The 17,596-nt window shown below is 58.5% G+C and overlaps 1 protein-coding gene across 2 annotated transcripts in view; it reads right to left on the bottom strand.

Moving 5' to 3' along the window:
• Positions 1-357: 357 nt before the first annotated feature.
• The window catches only part of COL26A1 (collagen type XXVI alpha 1 chain), a 34,894-nt gene continuing 17,655 nt past the window's right edge, over positions 358-17,596 (bottom strand). For both annotated transcript variants that reach the window (XM_060173458.1, XM_060173457.1), the window contains exons 4-13: positions 6,630-6,691; positions 6,011-6,161; positions 4,520-4,618; positions 3,826-3,978; positions 3,603-3,686; positions 2,886-2,938; positions 2,640-2,675; positions 2,255-2,302; positions 1,712-1,796; positions 358-1,509 (exon numbers count right to left, since the gene is read on the bottom strand). In XM_060173458.1, the coding sequence (XP_060029441.1) occupies positions 1,388-1,509; positions 1,712-1,796; positions 2,255-2,302; positions 2,640-2,675; positions 2,886-2,938; positions 3,603-3,686; positions 3,826-3,978; positions 4,520-4,618; positions 6,011-6,161; positions 6,630-6,691 (893 nt within the window). In that variant the 3' untranslated portion in view covers positions 358-1,387. The remainder of the gene's footprint in view (positions 1,510-1,711; positions 1,797-2,254; positions 2,303-2,639; positions 2,676-2,885; positions 2,939-3,602; positions 3,687-3,825; positions 3,979-4,519; positions 4,619-6,010; positions 6,162-6,629; positions 6,692-17,596) is intronic.

The raw sequence follows: 17,596 nt of genomic DNA, 5'->3' as shown, positions 1-17,596 counted from the left end.
AGAACAGCTCCTGAGGGTTTTCAGGACCCAGAATGTAGGGGGTCAGGAGCCTGGGCCCCCAGCTGCCAGCCTGGGGTAGGGCATCTGAGTCTGCTCTCGGGACTTCTGGTAGACTTCCTGCGAACTTCCAGCTGCACCCACACACAGGTCCCCCATTTCTCCTCTCAAGACCCCAGCTCTCCTCCCTGACTGCCCCCTTCCCATGATGGAACAAGACATAAGTTTCCCCCCCCCCCGCCCTGTCTATGTGGAACATTCTAGAATGTTCTTGGAAAGCAGTGTAGATGCCTGCAGGGAGAGGTACCCAGCTCGAAGCCTCCCTCACTGTCCCCCCCGCCCCCGACACAGGCCACCAGGCCCAGTGAGGACAGCACCTTTATTGTCACAGGATCCTGGGAGTCTCCCCTGGCCACCCCAGAAAGAGTAAGTCCCACGTGGGAGGCTGGACGAGGTGGCCAGGACCCAGGACCGAGCACCGAGGGTGCAGGGGACATCACTCCAGCCTCGGGGAGTCATGTGGGCTGGCCCCACACCGGGGAACCTGCATCTACTGTGGCCACGGAGCGCCAGGCCATGGCCCCGAGACTCAGCGGGAAGGGGGGGGCGCTGAGGACCTGTGGGCTATGTGGCCTGCAAGGTCGAGAGGGCCATGACAGGGACTCTGGGGATGGAATAGGGGAAGCCCCAACAGGTGTCCCCTCCTCAAGGGGGTGGATGCCCAGGGACAAGGTGATCTTACAGGTACGGATTCCTGAGACAGGACAAGGTGGCAAGTCTCTTGGGGTTCAGGCTTTCCCCATGGGGCTCAGAGGGAGTGGAGGAGGCACACTTACTGTGAGGGTCCCTGTACCCCAGTGCCCCTCTGCCGACCCCACATCCAGGTGACTGCCATGGGATTATTTGGGGGTCACCTCCAGTCCAAGGAGCAGCCCTGAGCCTGCAGGGGGACTGGGGACCCCCACACTGCCCCCCATACCTACCAGTCTGGTGTCCCTGTGGGCGGGGCCTGTCGGGGTAGGGTGTCCAGGACCTCAGGGGCCGGAGTTCAAGTCCCACCCTGGCCCTCCGTGGCCCTGAGAGTTCCTAACCCCTCAGTCTAGCCCCCTTGGGAAAGAGGGGTAACAACCTGCTTCCTGGGGGTTAGAGGGGACCCTGTAAGGGAGCTCTGGGGATTGAGTGACCCCTGTGGATGGGGAGTGGGGAGAGGCAGGCTCTGCTTGGGGGGGCTGTCCCCCCATCCCAGGAGGTGGCATCTGTCCCGAAGCCCTCCCCCACCCTGCCCCATGTCCTTGGCGTTTGTTTCTGGAGCTGGTCCCACGTGGCACCCTGGGATAGGGGTACAGGCTGGGATCCCCGGGATGCTCCAGGCTCCTACTTCTGCCCTGGCTCAGGGCCCAGCGGGGTGGCCGGGAGAGCTGGGGGGGGCATCGGGCGGAGGGCCACCACGTTTCCTCTGGGCCCGCAGGGCAGCATCCTGGCCCGAGCCCCCCTCTGGGGAGGCCAAGGGGTCTGTGGGGAGGGAGAACAGGACTCAGGGAGTGTAGAGGGGTGGGGGGCTTCCAGAGCCAGATGGGGAGTCCTGCACCCCCTCCATCCATCCATCCACCCACTCATTCATTCCTTCACTGATCCATTCATCCACTTTTTTACCCATCCCTCCCTCCCTCCCTCTCCCTGTCCGTTCACTTACTCCTAAGTCACCATCACCCACCATGGATCCCGATCATATGTTCCAGGATGAGCACCCTCTCAGCCAGGATCTTCAGGGCCTCCCTCAGCTGCTGCACTCCCTCACCCTGCCAGCAAGGGAGCGCGCGTCAGCTGCGGCCAGGGCGCCCCTCACCCTCCCTGCCTCCCTCTCCTGTCACTGTCAGTCTCCACCAGAGGGGGGCACCCTCAAGGTGCTGGGGCTGGGTTTCAAGTTCCTGTCCACCAACAAGGAAACTGAAGCTCAAAGAGAGGGGGAGCACACTGGGGCCACACACCCTCTGGCTGCCTCCTGAGCCCAACATAGCTGCTGTGGTGCCAGCCTCCTTGCCCAACTCCAGTCTCATAAAAACCTCCCAAAGGTCCCCCTACTGCTTCCCACAGCTGCCCCTTCTAATGCCACCTTGATAGACACCCCCACTAGGACCCCATCCCGTACTCAAACACTTAAGAGGTGCCACATGCCCACTGGCTGCCCTCTCCCAAAGGGACTCTTATTCTCAGCTCTCCCACCCACTGCTGTTCATCCATCTGCCTCAGGACCTACCTCTGCACCTGCTTTCTCCTCTTGGTCCCCTTTCCCGCCAGGCTCGCCCTAAGGAGATAACCACGCAGTCAGCTACTGGGTGGGTGGGGGCACCCCACCTTCCAGGGCAGTCAGGGCCTGTGGATGGGGTGTTGGGGCCCAGGGATGGGAGCTCCTGCTATAACTTCCTGCTGTCTCCTGGGGCCGGAGCCGCCCAGAAGGCTACCCAAGGTGTGGGTGCCCTGAAGAGACCCCAGGACTCCGGCTGCAACAAGATGCCTTGCTCACACACCTGTGAGGGGTTCCCCAACTCCCAGGGTCTCCACTTTGAACATGGCCAGCTGAGACTGCGCCAGGTCCCCCTCATCCCAGAGGCCCCTCCCTGGCCCTCGGGAACCCCACTTACCGAGGGACCTGTCACACCCCGCTCTCCAGTCAGGCCCTGCAGGAGATACCCCAAAGTTCAGGCTTTTCCCCCACCCTGCAGGACCCCTAGTCTGGACCGCAAAAGAGGATGGGGGGCAGGGGGAAAGGGAGAGAAAGGCCCAGGGAGTCACAGTGCTACCAGCCAGAACCCCAGTCTGCCTTCCCCACGGGGACTGGGTGGGGATGGGGTGAGGACATGCAGGTGGGCAGCTCAGAACGTCCTTACCTGGGAGCCAGGTGCTCCTGGAGGGCCTGGGGGGCCGTGGGGACCTGGAGGACCTGCCAGCAAAGTCACCTGGAGTCAGGGAGGCCCACTGCCCTCTGTACCCCCAGAACTGGTGTCCCACTGCCTCCTCCTGGTATCTCATCTGTGGGGCACCCCAGCACCCCCAGCTGGCTGTCCCCCTGGCAGAGTCCTCTTGGGCACCACTCTCCAGGCCTGGGGGTGCGGTGTCCCTTGGCTCCTGAAACCGGGGCCCCTGCACCCCCCCCATCTCCCCTGCTTCCAGCCTCTGAGGGGCTGCCTTCCCCCCACCCCATCCTATATCACCTAGCAGATTCCTCCCTTTCTCTGCCCTGCCAGCCTCCTCCAGGAAGACCCCCTGGCCTCCACTCTAACTCTCAGCTCAGCAGGCCCTGACACAGATTCCCCCCCAAAAAAAGATCTGTGTCTCTCCCATGCTGGACTGTGCACCTCAATCTAGACTTGATCATTGGCAAACACCCTCCTATAAGCCTGGGGTCCCCAGTCACCCCGGGATCCCCCACACCCCTCTTGATGGAGGTCAGGCCCCTCCCCGCCAGCAGATTCTCAAACCTGGGGCTGGTACCCATCTGGCGCCTAGAAGTGGGGCTTCACCTCAGGTCAGGGTGGGCTGAGGAGACCCAGTCCCAACACCAGGTTACCCTTGGCCCAGCCCTGACACCCCTGCTCCCCCCTTACCTGGGGGGCCCGGGGGACCCCGAGGCCCGGGGACACCTGCCAGCACCGTGTCCACAGCGGCCGAGGCCAGCTGTGTGTCCCCACCTGCAGGAAGAGGGGTGGTGAGCCCCAGGGCAGGGAGCTCACCAGGCAGGCCCCCTGACTCTGCTCTGGGCTCCCCTGGGCTGGGGGAGGTAGGTCCCTGAGGACATGCAGCCCCCCCCACCCCCCATGTGACACTCACCATCCTGGCCCGGCGGTGGCTGCAGGGAGTAGAGGGCCCCTTGGTGGCCGCCGGAGGGGAGGCCTGGGCTGCCCGCGGGGCCAGGGGGGCCTGGGGGGCCAGGGTGGCCCATCTCTCCTGGGAGCCCACGGGGCCCTGGTGGCCCCAAGAGGCCTGAAACGGGGAGCAGAGGACAGCTGAGGGCAGAGAGGGGACCCGGGATGGACAGGGACGGGGGAGCAGGGGGCCTGGCATGAGGGTGCGAGGGGGAGGGGGCAGAAGCAGCTCTGTTCAGATGGCTCTGCCATCCCACCCACAGCTCTGGGCCAGGGACGCTGAGGGTTAGCGCGCCCTAACCGGGCAACGGGGGGCAGGCCCCAGCAGGATCCTGGAGAAATTGGGGTATGGGTGTCTCTGAAGGTGCTGCTGTTTCCTCAGTTTCTCTCTGGTTTGGTTTGGTTTTGACCAGAGCCCTGCTCAGCTCTGGCTGGTGGTGGTGTAGGGGATTGAACCTGGGACTCTGGAGCCTCAGGCAGGAGGGTCTCTGGGCATCACCATGATGAATACCTCCTCTCTGCACCCTCTGGAACTTCTCTGCCTCCTGCATCCTGGATCCCAAAGTCCCTGCAGTGGGGGCTGGTGGCAGGAGGTGGCCTAGAGGTTCCCCAGGCGATTGTGGGGTCCCAAGGTGCAGCAAAAGGGGGGAGGTCCTTACCTGGAGGTCCTGCCGGGCCCTTCTCTCCTGCCTGGCCCTGGTCACCTTTGGAGCCTGGGGGCCCTGCAGGTCCTGGTGGTCCCGCCTGCCCTGGGGGTCCTGGGGAGAGGAGGAGGTGAGACCCAGCCTGAGCCCCTGCCCCAGCACCCTCAGGCTTGAACTGTACCCAAAGCACCATTTTCCTGCCTGCTGGGGCTCTGAAGACTCCGGAGCTGGACAGGTCCCCATTTTACAGGTAGAAGGAAAGGCTGGGGAGCTGCAGGTACCCCAAAAGCTGCCCATTGCCGCCGGACTCACCATTTGTGGGGTGGTGTGCACCACCTGGTGGCCAGCCCTGGGAATTGCACCTTCCTTCACCAGGGGTCTGTCTAGTCCAGGACCCCAGGACCCCAGGATCACAGGACCCCAGGACAGCCATCCCACTGCCAGGGGCGAGGGGTCTGGTTCTACTCCCTCCCCACACACAGAAGAGAGGACCCAGCTGAGCCCAGGCGCCAGGCAGCCCCCCCCCCCAACCTGGCTGCCTGGCTATAGACGCAGTGCTCCCCCACCCCTCATCCATGGAGGTCCCCTCTGCCAAGGCCCCCCTGGATGCCTGAAAACACAGACAGCTCCCAGCCCCATCTATGCCCCGCTTTTGGTACCTGCTCATACCCGGGACAAAGTTTACACAGGTTCAGTAAGAGTAACAAGAACTGAAAATAAACTAGAACCAGCGTGAGGATGGACTGTGAGGAGCGGGGCTAAGCGTATATATCGCCAAGCACAAGGACCCGGCTTCAAGCCCCTGGACCCGGCTTCAAGCCCCTGGTTCCCCAGCATGGGGGAAGCTTCATGAGTGGTGAATCAAGGCTGCAGGTGTCTCTCTCCCTCTCCCCTTCCTCCCCCGATTTCTCTGTATCCAACAAAATAAAAAACAAATATTTAGAAAAGAAAAAAAAAGGCCACTGCACTATCTCACAGACCCTGTGAGGAACATGACAGCTTTGTGTGTCGGGGATGGGGGCACGTGGAGCGGCACCCCTGGGGTCTCAGGACCCTGGAAATGAGCATTAACACTAACGTTAATAGGTTTTCTGAGAACCCACTACCTTCGGGCCAGCCTAAATGAGAACTGAATCGCTAACTTAAAGAAGAAAAAGGCCAGGGGCCAGGTGGTGACATCCTGATAGAGTGCACACGTCACCATGCGCAAGGTCCTGGGTTTGAGTCCCTGGTCTCCACCTGCAGGGAGAAGTGCAACAGAACTGTTTTTCTCAGTCTCTCTCTCCCCCTGTGTCTTTCTGTCTCCCCTTCCCCCTCTCAATTTCTCTCTGTCCTGTTAAATGAATAAATACTTAAAAAAATTAAAACAATCAAACGCTAGGCAGAGCAGATGCTGGGAAGCGTGAGGCCCAGTGCCACTCAGGCTGACGCGGCGAGAGGGGTGTGGGGGTGTGGGCAGAGCCTCCCCCTGCAGCCCTCAGGGGGTGCAAATCCCGAGCCCCTTACCAGCTGGGCCAGTGGGCCTCCTCCTGGGGGGCCCCGGGTGGGCCAGAGGGATGGCATCTGGGAGGAAGCCCTCGTTCCAGGGTGGCCGCGTGCTGTGGGAGGTTGGCAGGTCGTTGTCGGGGGGCTGCTCTGCAGCTTCCAGCAGGAGGACCTGGGGGGGCAGGGCTGAGGTCAAGGATATGGAGGGGAACCTGCCCGCCACCCCCCTTCTCCAGCTCAGGATGGGCCTCCTATCCTGGGCCTTGGGCTCAGGGTCTGTGGTGGCCAAGCAGTGACCAGTGATGGGTCCAGCCAGAGACTGCCCCCCCCCCAGGGAAGAGCATGGGTAAGCCTGCACACCAAGCTCAGGGGCAAATGGGTGTTGGAGGGGGGGGAGAAGAAATGGAGGGGGGAGGGAGAGAGGGAAGAGAGAACGGAGGAGGGAGAGGGAGGAAAGAAGGAAGGAGGAGAGAGGGAGAGAGGGTGGAAGGGTCCCCTCTAGGGAGGCTGGGCCCTCAGTGGGGAGCCCCAGGGCCTGGCTCTTTGTGTGTGTCCACACATGTGAGAGGAGGTGTCTGCAGGGGGACCAGCCTGCAGGCACTCACCCCCCCAGCCCCCCAACCCCCCACTGGCCCCTGACCTTGGCCTCCAGCAAGGTGAGTCTGTCACTCAGGTGACCCAGCCGTGTGCAGTTCATACATTCTGCAAGATAGGAATGGGGGGGGATGTTGCCTGTCCATCCTCCAAAGCCCTCTCCTCTGCCCCAGCTCTGAGCCTCCTCTCTGAGACGTCCATGAGTCCACGTTGCCCAAGATCATCCTGGGAGCTCCCAAGGGGGCAGTCATGGAGAGCTGCCTGGAGAAGGCAGTGGCTGGAAGGAGGGGCGTGAGGGATGCAGCAGGGGAGAGTGAATGCTGAGACCCAGAGCAAAGAGGGTCTGAGGGAGATGGGGGGGCAGCAAGGCAGAAGCACCAACAGCCAGTGGGTGGGAGAGGGGCCCAGGAATAGTCCCCTAGGCACACACCTCCCTAGACTGTCACAGGGGCTGGGGGGGGGGGCGGCAGCAGACATGTGTACTTGTGTCCTGGGAGGCAGCGTGTATACAGCCAGCCTCAGACCCGCAAGGCCAGCACTCCACCCCTGAGCTATCTCCCTGGCCCTTTGTCAAACCAAGATGTGGGAGGGCGTGGAATCTTCTGAAAATTTCTTCCAGAAGCATGGCTGCTGGAGGGGGCCAGGCGGGGGCGTACCTGGTTAGGCACTCAAAGTGAGCAAGGACCCAAGTTCAAACCCCTGGTCCCCACCTGCAGAGTGGAAGCTTCGTGAGTGACGGGTGTCTCTCCCTCTCTCCCCCTCTCAATTTCTCTGTCTCTGTTCAATAATAAATGAATATTTTAGGAAAAAAGTGAAAGGGAGGGAGCCCAGGGACTGAGAGGAAGCATCTTTGAGCCCAGTGTCCGGAGGGCCCAGGTTTGGGATCCAGTAAAACCCACTGTGAGACCCCAGCCTCCGGCACACAGGGGGGTGTCATTACAACGACTGTCCAGCAGGGGGCGGCGCGCGCCTTGAGGAAGGAGCTTCCTTTCTCATCTGAGCTCAGGCTGTGACGCTCAGGAGGGGAGGGTCTGCAGGGGAGGGGGACCCCAAGAATTCGAGGAGGATGTTGGAGCCCTGGGACTTAAAAGCAGAAGGAGGGGAAGGACGAGGAGGAAAAAAGAGGAGGAGGGGGAGGGGGCAGAGGAGAGAGAGGAAGAAGGGGAGAAGGAGGCGGCAGGGGGAGGAGGACACACACTTGCTGGGAAGGGGGCACAAAGCCCACTTATGACAGAAAGCGTCAGTGATTCTGGGAGCAGTCTTGACTCCCCCAAGATGCTATGACTGGCGGAGAGGAGGGATGCAACGTGGGGGACCGGGTCCCAGAAGCAGGGAACCCCAGACTGGCTCTTGGGGCCTCCCAGCCCCCCTGCAGTGTGGGGACCCCTTCTCACTTCCCTGGAGTCAGAGTGGCCCTCCGAGGGAGGTTGGGGAGTAGACACGGGGTGGGGCGGGCAGGCCCTGGGGGGGGCTTGCTTTTCGCTCCAGGCCCCCACCAGAGCTTTGATTAGCAGCCAAGACGTGATTCTGTCCCAAGTCAGAAATAAAAGAAAACGGAGCTCAAGTCTCTCAGGGCTCCTTCGAATGTGGTTTGCATCAGGGGGGTGGGGGGAGCCCCATGTGGTCACAATATGCCAAGCACCCCAACCCCACCTCAGCACCGCAGACAGGAAGCTGGGGACGTGGCCTGGGGGACCAGGTGACTGTCCCCAGGGCTGGACCCCACCGGGCACCCCTCCCACCGTGATCCAGGGCTGGAGACTGGGGTCAGGGCAGCCCAGGGTCCCGCTGCCTGTGTATCAGGGTCCTTGAAGGGCTCCAGCAGGTCAAGGAGGTGGCTCAGTGGTCAGAGCACACCCCTTGCATTTGAATGGTTCCGGGTTCGACTCACGCATTGCCTTGGCCAGAGCTGAGCGGAGCTCTGGTCTCTCTGGGGTGGGGGGCAGGGGTTTCAGGGAAGACAGCTGAGGCAGCAGAACGGGACATGTGGTTAACGGGATGGACCGGCACCAGCTGACCCCTGCTGGGGGCTGGAGGTGAGGAGAAAACAGGGAAACTGAGGCTGCTGTGTGTTGTAGAAAGTTCCACCAGAGCGGGGCTGCCGGAGAACTCCGCAGTATGCGTGCATGTCAGGAGACAGCTGGCGATGGAGGAACCCCCTCCCCCAGACACGGGGCGCCGCCCCAAATCCTGACATTCCCAGCGGATGGTGTGATGCCTCCTCCACACGGCTCCTGGGGCCAGAACGCCCGCCTCCAGCTTCTCAAACCCTTCTCAAACCGCAGAGGGGACCCCTCTTTGCTAAAAGCCAGGGCTCGAGCAGGGAGGGTGGGTGAGCCCCTCTGAGGGCGGGTCACCCCTTCCCACAACCTGCAGTGAGGGGATCCCCCTCACTGGGGCCCCCAAGTCAGAGTCTGGGAACAGCCCAGGGAGAGGGGAGCCTCAGGTGTGTGTGTCTCCTCCTTCCAGGTCTTCCTGCTCTTCATTCTCTCACACTCTCTCTCTCTCTCACTGCTCTGAGGGAAGGGGAACCTGGGCCCTGTGGAGTCTGGACCCGGGGGCCTGGTCCCCGCGTCTCCTCAGAGACAGAAGCCCAGAATTCCCTGTGGGAATCGGCGCCCTTCTGGAAGTGTCCACGATCCTCAGGACTTAGTAGAAATTCTCAGCGAGATACCACGGCTGGTCGAAGGGTCTAGTTTGGTGATGGATGACTGTGTGTGGAAGTGTAACCTTGACGGCTTGTTTTACATGTGTGAATCAGTCCCGGGGGAGCTAGGCACAAAGACCCAGGTTCAAGCCCCTGCCTCCTACCTGTGGGGGGAGCAGAGATGCAGCATGAGGGGTGAAGCAGGGCTGCAGGTGTCTGTCTCTCTCCCTATCTCCTCCTCCCCTCTCAATTTCTCTCTGTCCCTAGCTAATAAAAAATAAATTGGGTGTGTGGGGGGGGGGGCTAGGTGGCTAAGCACACATGTTACAATGCACAAGGACCTGGGTTCCAGCCTCCAGTCCCCACCTGCAGGGGGAAATCTTTGTGAGTGGTGAAGCAGGGCTGCAAGTGTTTCTCTGTCTCTCTCCCTATCTCCCCTTCCCTCTCAATTTCTGACTGTCTCCATACAATTAAAAAATTAAAATATTTTTTAAAAATTTTTAATTAAATATTAAAAAAAATTTTAAACCACCCTGGGAGGCGGGTGGTGGCGCACCCAGTTAAGTGCACACAGTACTGAGAGCGTAAGAACCCACTCCCCACCTGCAGGGGGAAAGCTTCAAGGACGGTGAAGCAGGGCTGCAGGTGTCTATGTCTCTCTCCCTCTCTATCTCCACTCCTCTCTCAATTTCTCTCTGTCCTATCCAATCAAATGAGAGGGAAAAAATAGAAAAAATGGCCATGGGGAGCAATGGGTTCATAGTACTGGCACTCAGCCCCAGCAACAACCCTGGAGGCAAGAAAGAGAGAGAGACTGGTTGGTGGCTCCTGAGGACCAGGGTTCAAGCCCAGTTCTGGGGCATCTGCATTGGATGCCAGTGGGCAGTGACCCATGGTCTCCTGTGTTGCCCAGTGGGAGAGGGGAGGCCCAACCAGCCCACTGGGGTCAGGGTGACAGTGGCTGCGGCTCACTGAGCACAGCTGGTCCCTGACCGCTGCCTAGGGAAAGGATATGGCTTTGTCACCTCCGTGTTCCTCCCACCACTGCTTTCAGCTACTAGGTTTTTAGTCAGAGTTCTGAAAAATATTTTTTTATTTTATTCAGTTTTGGAAAGAGACAGAGAAATGAAGAGGGAAGGAGAGGTGGGAAGAAGAGAGAGAGGGAGAGAGAGAGAGAAAGACCTGTAAACCTGCTTCACCATTTATGAAGCTTCTTCCCTGAAGGTGGGGACTGGGGGCTTGAGCCCAGGTCCTTGTGCACTGTAACGTGTAAGCTCTTTCAGGAGTGCCAGCACCTAGCCTCTGGATTAAAAAAAAAAAAAAAAAAAAAACTAGAGCACCACTCAGCTCTGGCATACAGGGGTCCCGGGGATTGAACCTGGGACCCGCGAGCTTCTTCTGTGCAGAAGAACCAGAAAGTGAACTCAAGCAACCCTAATACCACAGTCCCTCAGGCCCCATCTTTCCATCTTTTGGGGGGGAAGATGAAGAAACGAGGAATGTGTTTCTGACCATGTATGACAGTGAAATTCTTTTTAAAAATATTTTATATTTATTTATTTTCCCTTTTGTTGTCCTTGTTTTGTTTTTTCATTGTTGTTGTAGTTATTATTGTTGTTATTACTGATATCATCGTTGTTGGATAGGATAGAGAGAAATGGAGAGAGGAGGGGAAGACAGAGGGGGAGAGAAAGACAGACACCTGCAGACCTGCTTCGCTGCCCTTGAAGCTTTCCCCCTGCAGGTGGGGAGTGGGTCCTTGCACTTAGTACTATGTGCACTTAACTTGGTGTGCCACCACCTGGCTCCCAGGACAGCTCAGGGTCTGGAAGGGGGCTCCCCCGCAGCTACTGCTCACCTCACCCCAAGGTGGCCCCTGGCCTGAGCCAGCTGTCAGCAGCAGCCATCCTCTGGCTGTATTTACTTTTTCCCTTAATGATTCTCTTTCTTCTGAACCAAAGAGAAAGCCCATTGTCACCAGCCCATTGTTCCACGGAAGATGACCCTGGGGTCCCTCTGCCACTTAACCCCCCAGGTCAGGGGGGAGGACAGAGCTGGAGGCCCAGGGACCCTTAGATGCCACCACCTGGCCAGGTGTGACCCTGACCCAGCCCAGGGTTCTGGGGTGGGGGGAGTGGACACGAAGACTCTGCCCTAGCCGGAAGGCCATGTCCAATAGTGTGGGGGCGCTGCTTACAGGAAGTGCTCCCACACACAGGCATGCCCAGGTACTCAGGAAATACTCCGGCACACAAGAAGTACTGTGGTACTTAGGAAGTACTCTAGCAACAGGAAGCGCTCTGGCACAGAGGTCAGAGGTCAAGCTCTGGCACTCAGGAGGTACTCTGACCACACCAGTGCTGGGAACTGCCAGTTGGGGTCTTAGCAGTAACAGGAGCTGGCTGGCCCATGGCCTCGGGGCCCCTCCAGCTCTGGCTGAATGATCAGTGTCATAGCTCCCAGGTGACAGGGGATGGAGGCTACCTGGCACCCCGCTCCGCCCCCCAGCCCAGCCCAGCCCAGCCCGGCCTTTCCTGCAGCTGGGAGGAGGCCCAGGCTGCCTCCCTGTGAAGAAAAGAACACAGGACCCCTGCGGCACCCCCTGTCCAGTTTGCACACACCCCCTTCTCTGTGGGAAGGGAACTGTGGCTGGGGGGCAGATGAGACCCTCTGGTGGGAGGAGCTGTTCTAAGAGACGGGAAAACACTTTCACATCAAGGTGACAAGCCATATTTGCCTCGACCTGGTTTGGGACAAGTCGACAACCTTGCCCACGAGCTTCAAGACAGAAGAGGGAGGGGATTAGACAGACACCCCTGGACTCGATTCAGGTCCCTCTAAAACATCTCCACTTCCACTGGAGGGCTAGAACCTTCTGGAGGTGGGGAGCCCTACAATGCCTGGGCACTGAGGCAGGCTAAGACGGCACAGCTGATGGGCACCTCCCGGAGACCTTCCTGTCTGCAGGGTCAGCTCTGCCGTGGCCTGAGTGGTGACAAGGCGATCCCCGCGTTCTGGAGGGGTCTCTGTTGCCCTCGACTCCCCAGGCCCAGGAGCACGGCTGTTTGGCTTCAGAAGCCTGCCCCCACAAAGGTTTCAGGGTAGCACAGGGGCACGGGGTACCATGTCACAGGAGTGCCAGCCTCTGAGGCTGGGCAAGCTCTCAGTGTCAGGGGTCCAGGGGCACAGACCCACCTCGGTGCCCCTTCCTGAGCCCCGCACTGTCTCTTGTTCCCTCTGTCCCTCATCCTCTGGACTCCCAGGGCCCACACATGGGATCAGGGTATCTGTCTGATGACCACAGAAGGGGGACAAGCCACAGTCACCCAAAGGCGCTGGCCCTAACAGCACACGCCGTCTGCCTCCAGAGTCCCACAAGTCACAGCAAAATGGAGGGTGTCCCGGACCCCTCACAGACGCCAAGGGGAGACAAAGGCAGTGCGGGGACATTATGGGATGGATGTGTCGGGACCCCACCCCCACCCCCGCCGGGGACGGGGATTAACAACAGATGTCCAGCGCTCGGCTCAGTTCCTGAGCTTAATGGAAACCAACTGTGTGGCCCCCGCAGACAGGAATTCCATACAGTGGGGTCCCGCTCCCCCGGCCCCCCCACAGCTGCTAGGAGAAAGGGGGCTGTCTCCAGTTGTCCCCTGCAGAGCCACCAGCGGGGAACGCCCCCTCCCCGCCCCCACCTCTGCCAGCTGTGGGTCAGAGCCACAGCCTGGGGCCTCCTCGAGGTCCCCGGAACCCCAGGACCTGGGCTGAGGACCCTGAGGGTGGGAGACGAGATACTGAGAATTCAAGGACTGTCCTCAAGAAGCCCTCCCAACCAGAAAGTCTCAAGCTGCCACCTGATATCATGGTGACAGTGGGGCTGTCACAGGAAGTCCCCGCTGTCCTCCTCATCCCACCCCAAGGGCCTTTCAGCACCAGGGCCTAAGGGATGCTGGGGACACAGCGAAAGCAGTGACACCAAGCTCCCTCTTGTCACCAGGCATTCCGGGATGTGTCTCCAGTCCCTGGAGAAAGGAGGGAGCCCCCTGACCCAGATAAGTGGGGGGGCAGGCCACCCTTATGTGGGGGATCCCACTGAATGACAACAGGGCCACTGAGCAGCCAAGGCACCCCAGCAACCAACAAGGCTGCCCGTCTCAGCCTCAGCCGCAGCCTCCTGCTCCTCCTCACCCAGGACCTGGGTTCGAGCCCCCGGCCAGGCCCCAGGAGCAGCAGGCAGAGGGGAAGCGTCACAGGTGATGGGAGTAGAGCTGTGGTGTCTTCCCTCATCCTCTTTCTGGAAAAAAATTAGACCACTGGGAGCAGTGGAATTGTGCGAGTGGTAATAAAACATTAATAACAACAATAACAGTGATAATAAGCACATTTATAAATCAAATTGCCATCAAAATGGCAACAGGGTGCTGGGACAAGAACATAAGGGTAGCAAGTCGGGAGGTAGAGCAGCGGGTTAAGTGCATATGGCGAAAAGCACAGGACTGGCATAAGGATCCCAGTTCGAGCCCCAGCTCCCCACCTGCAGGGGAGTCGCTTCACATGCGGTGAAGCAGGTCTGCAGGTGTCTATCTTTCTCTCCCCCTCTCTGTCTTTCCCTCCTCTCTCCATTTCTCTCTGTCCTATCCAACAGCGACAACATCAATAACAACTACAACAATAAACAACAAGGGCAACAAAAGGGAATAAATTAAAAACAAAAAACATAAGGGTGACAGCATTCCTGCCCGAGGCTCCAAAGCCCCAGGTTCAATCCCAGTGCCACCATGAGCCAGAGCTGAGCAGGGCTGTGGCATCAAGCCCAAGGGCCCTGGCTGTGACCAGGGGGGACAGTCCTCTCCCTGTGCTGGCCTGTTTTGGGGGGCTCCAGCAGCAGGCAACCCCACACTGATGGGACAGAAGGAGCTGGCTTCTAGGATGGGCCACGTTGGTCAGGAAATGGAAGTGGGTGAAGTGGCAAGGCTTCAACCTAGGGGCAGAGGGCAGGTGACCCTGCCGACCTGGAGGTGTCTCGGGGAGCCCCAGAGGACACTAGAGAACACCCCAAAAGGGCAGCTTGGCAGGGGCTTTACAAAGGAGACCTGCATGGAGCTGCTTTAAATGGGGGTGTCCCATCTGCAGGGCACTTCAGGCCCTGGCTCCCCCACCCCACTCATTTCTCCTGGGGACAGAAGTGAGAATCAGGTGAGGGGGTGAGTGCAGGTTCACTGTGTCCAGGAGCGGGGTCACACGTGCACCCCACACACGCCGTGCCTCTGTCTACACAGGTGCACCTCACACCACACACATGCACAGCTCATGCCGCATGTACATCCTGTGTGACATGCATGTGCTCACGCACTACATGTGTGAATCCCACATGACACGCATATATACCACCATGGACCTGAGCACCTCTCGGCGTGATGGTGATGCAAAAAGACCCAAGCACCAAGCGTCCCAGGTTCAATCCCCAGCACCACCATCAGCCAGAGCTGAGCGGGGCTGTAGTGTCTCTCCTCTCTCTCCTTTCTTTCTCTGTATCTTTCTCATTAAAATAAATAAGTATATTTTTAAATAAAGTATAAATGATAGCTACTGAATAATATCAAGCCTGCACTCCTCACACACATATCGCCTGCACGTGGCAGGCACTGGACATGCCATGTACATAGGAAATCCCACATGCATGTGTACATGCCATATGCCATATACGTGTCTACCTCACACGCCACATATACTAATGCCTACACGCCCACAGGATCATCACACAGATGGTGCCCTCACTCACATACGAACATGCGTGCACAGACACACACACACACCCCTCACCCCTCTGTTCCCCAAGTCCCCCTCTGGCTCTAAGACCCCCCAACTTCCTGTGCCCCCTGTCTCTGAATGAGGCCCCTGCAGACCTGCTGGTCCCTTGCTCTGCCCACAGGACAGAGGTCTGACCACCCCAGCCAAGTCCCAGGGCCAGTACCCACCCGAGTGCCCCCTCAACCCTGAGGCCCCTCCTTGGCGGCACCAAGGAATAAGTAGTAAGACGGGGCCAGGTTTCGTCTGGAGGATCGACCCCTTGATATCCACAAGGCCACCCCCTGGCCCAACCAAGTCAGCCAGGCACCCCGCAGAGAACCTTCCAGAAGACCCTTGCCGCCTCATCTCAGTGGTGGGGACTTGAGGCTCAGGGAAATGGCAGCCAGACCGCAGACCTGAGGACTCCAGCCCCAGTGTTTCCTCTCCCTGATGGGGTGGGGGCTGAGGGCAACAGTACCCCATCCCCACAGCCCCCCATCCAGGAAGCAACAGAGAAAAAACAGCCCCCAGGCCCCTGGACTTACAGGGAGCACAGAATTCAGGCAACTGAGAGGAACCAGAAACTGAGAGGAACCGAAGAAGGAGACCAAGATCAGCCAGGCCAGTGGAACCTGTTGCTGAGGAGTTGGGGAGGCAGGCAATAAATAACCGAAAATCAGAGCGAGGTACAGGGGATTCTGGAACATTCCAGGCCTGAGTCTGGAAGCACGGCCCCTGCTGAGAGGAGCAGCAGGCAGTGCCTGCACATTAAGCTCTAGCAAGGTTAGAGGTTCTTGTCAACAGACACACTGGTCGTCACACTGTCCAAGACGGGCAGGCCCAGACACATGCGAAAGGCACAGTCGTGACACGGGACCCGACACCAGCTACGGTCACACATGGGGCGTCAATGTCACACGCCTCCCTCACCTCAGCCAGGGGCGGGCTCGGTGGGCCACCCTGTAAGGGGGGTGAAGGTGAGGCCACCTTCAAAACACGGCCCCAGGCACAGAATTCTTGAAAGCCTTGGGGTTCCTGAGTTCTGTTCTTTTCCTGAGACAGAGGGAGATGGAAAAAGAAAAAGGTGGGGGCCGGGCAGTGGAGCACCTGGCTAGACGCAAGGATCCAGGTTCGCGCCCCTGGCTCCCCACCTGCAGGGGATCACTTCACGAGTGGTGAAGTACGTCTGCATGTGTCTGTCTCTCTCCCTCTCTCCCTCCCCATCTCTCTCCATTTCTCTCTGTCCTATTCAACAACAATATCAATGGCAACAATAACAATGACAAAAACAACAAGGGCAACAAAACGGCCTTCAGGAGCAGTGGATTCTAGTGCAGGCGCCAAGCCCCAGAGAGAACCCTGGAGGCAAAAAAAAAAAAGAAAGAAAGAAAGACAATAAAACAAGGGCAACAAAAAGGAATAAATAAATAAATATTTAAAAATAAAAAAGGGGGGTTGGGCGGTAGCGCAGCGGGTTAAGCACACGTGGCGCAAAGCGCAAGGACCGGCATAAGGATCCCGGTTCGAGCCCCAGCTACCCAACTGCAGGGGAATCGCTTCACAGGCGGTGAAGCAGGTCTGCTGGTGTCTATCTTTCTCTCCTCGTCTCTGTCTTCCAGTCCTCTCTCCATTTCTCTCTGTCCTATCCAACAACAACGGCATCAATAACAACAATAATAATAACCACAACAATAATAAAACAACCAGAGTAACAAAAGGGGAAAAAAATGGCCTCCAGGAGCAGTGGATTCGTGGTGCTGGCACTGAGCCCTGGCAATAACCCTGGAGGCAAAAAAAAAATTTTTTTTTAAAGAAAGAAAGAAAAAAAGGTCTTACGAGAAATGCTCACCAGCCCCTAGGCAGCTCACTGGGTGCTGCGCTGCTCTGCCCTGAGCCTGGTCCAGGTTCCAGCCTGGCCACCACTGCACTGGAGGGAAGTTTCTGTCCTGTGGTCTCTTTCACTTTCTCTGTCTCTCTAACTCTTTGTCTCTGTCTCTATCTCTGTATCTGAAAAAGTCATCCTGGAATGGTAAAGCCTCAGTGATGACCAAAAAAAAAGAGTTCTAGTCAGTCTAACTGAGCAAGAATAAATAGTAAAAGACATACTTGAACATTTGAAAGAAAGAAGTCAGCCAGGGAGATAGCATAGGAGTTATACAAAAACTATTTGATGCTTGAGGCCCTGAGGTCCCAGGTTCAATCCCCAGCACCACCATTAGCCAGAGCTCTAGTAGAAAAAAAAAAGAGGAGCCAGGTGGTGGCACACCTGGTTAAGCGCACACACTACAGTGTGCAACAACCCCAGGTTTGAGCCCTCGGTCCCCACCTGCAGGAGGAAAGCTTCACGAGTGGTGAAACAGGGTTGCAGGTGTCTCTCTGTCTCTCCTCTCTATCTCCCTCTCCTCTCTCAATTTCTGGCTGTCTCTATCACATAAATAAAGATACTTTTTTAAAGGGGGTGGGGTGGGTCTAGCCAGTGGCATACCCAGTTAAGTGCACATAGTACTAAGTGCAAGGACCTGCTCAAGGATCTGGGTTCGAGCTCCCAACTTCCCACCTGCAGGGAGGTTGCTTCA

Source organism: Erinaceus europaeus, chromosome 15 (genome assembly GCF_950295315.1).
Source record: "Erinaceus europaeus chromosome 15, mEriEur2.1, whole genome shotgun sequence".
In the NCBI taxonomy this organism is placed as follows: domain Eukaryota; kingdom Metazoa; phylum Chordata; class Mammalia; order Eulipotyphla; family Erinaceidae; genus Erinaceus; species Erinaceus europaeus.
The sequence above is the reverse complement of the archived record's forward strand: the minus strand, read 5'-3'. Positions and strand labels throughout refer to the sequence as shown.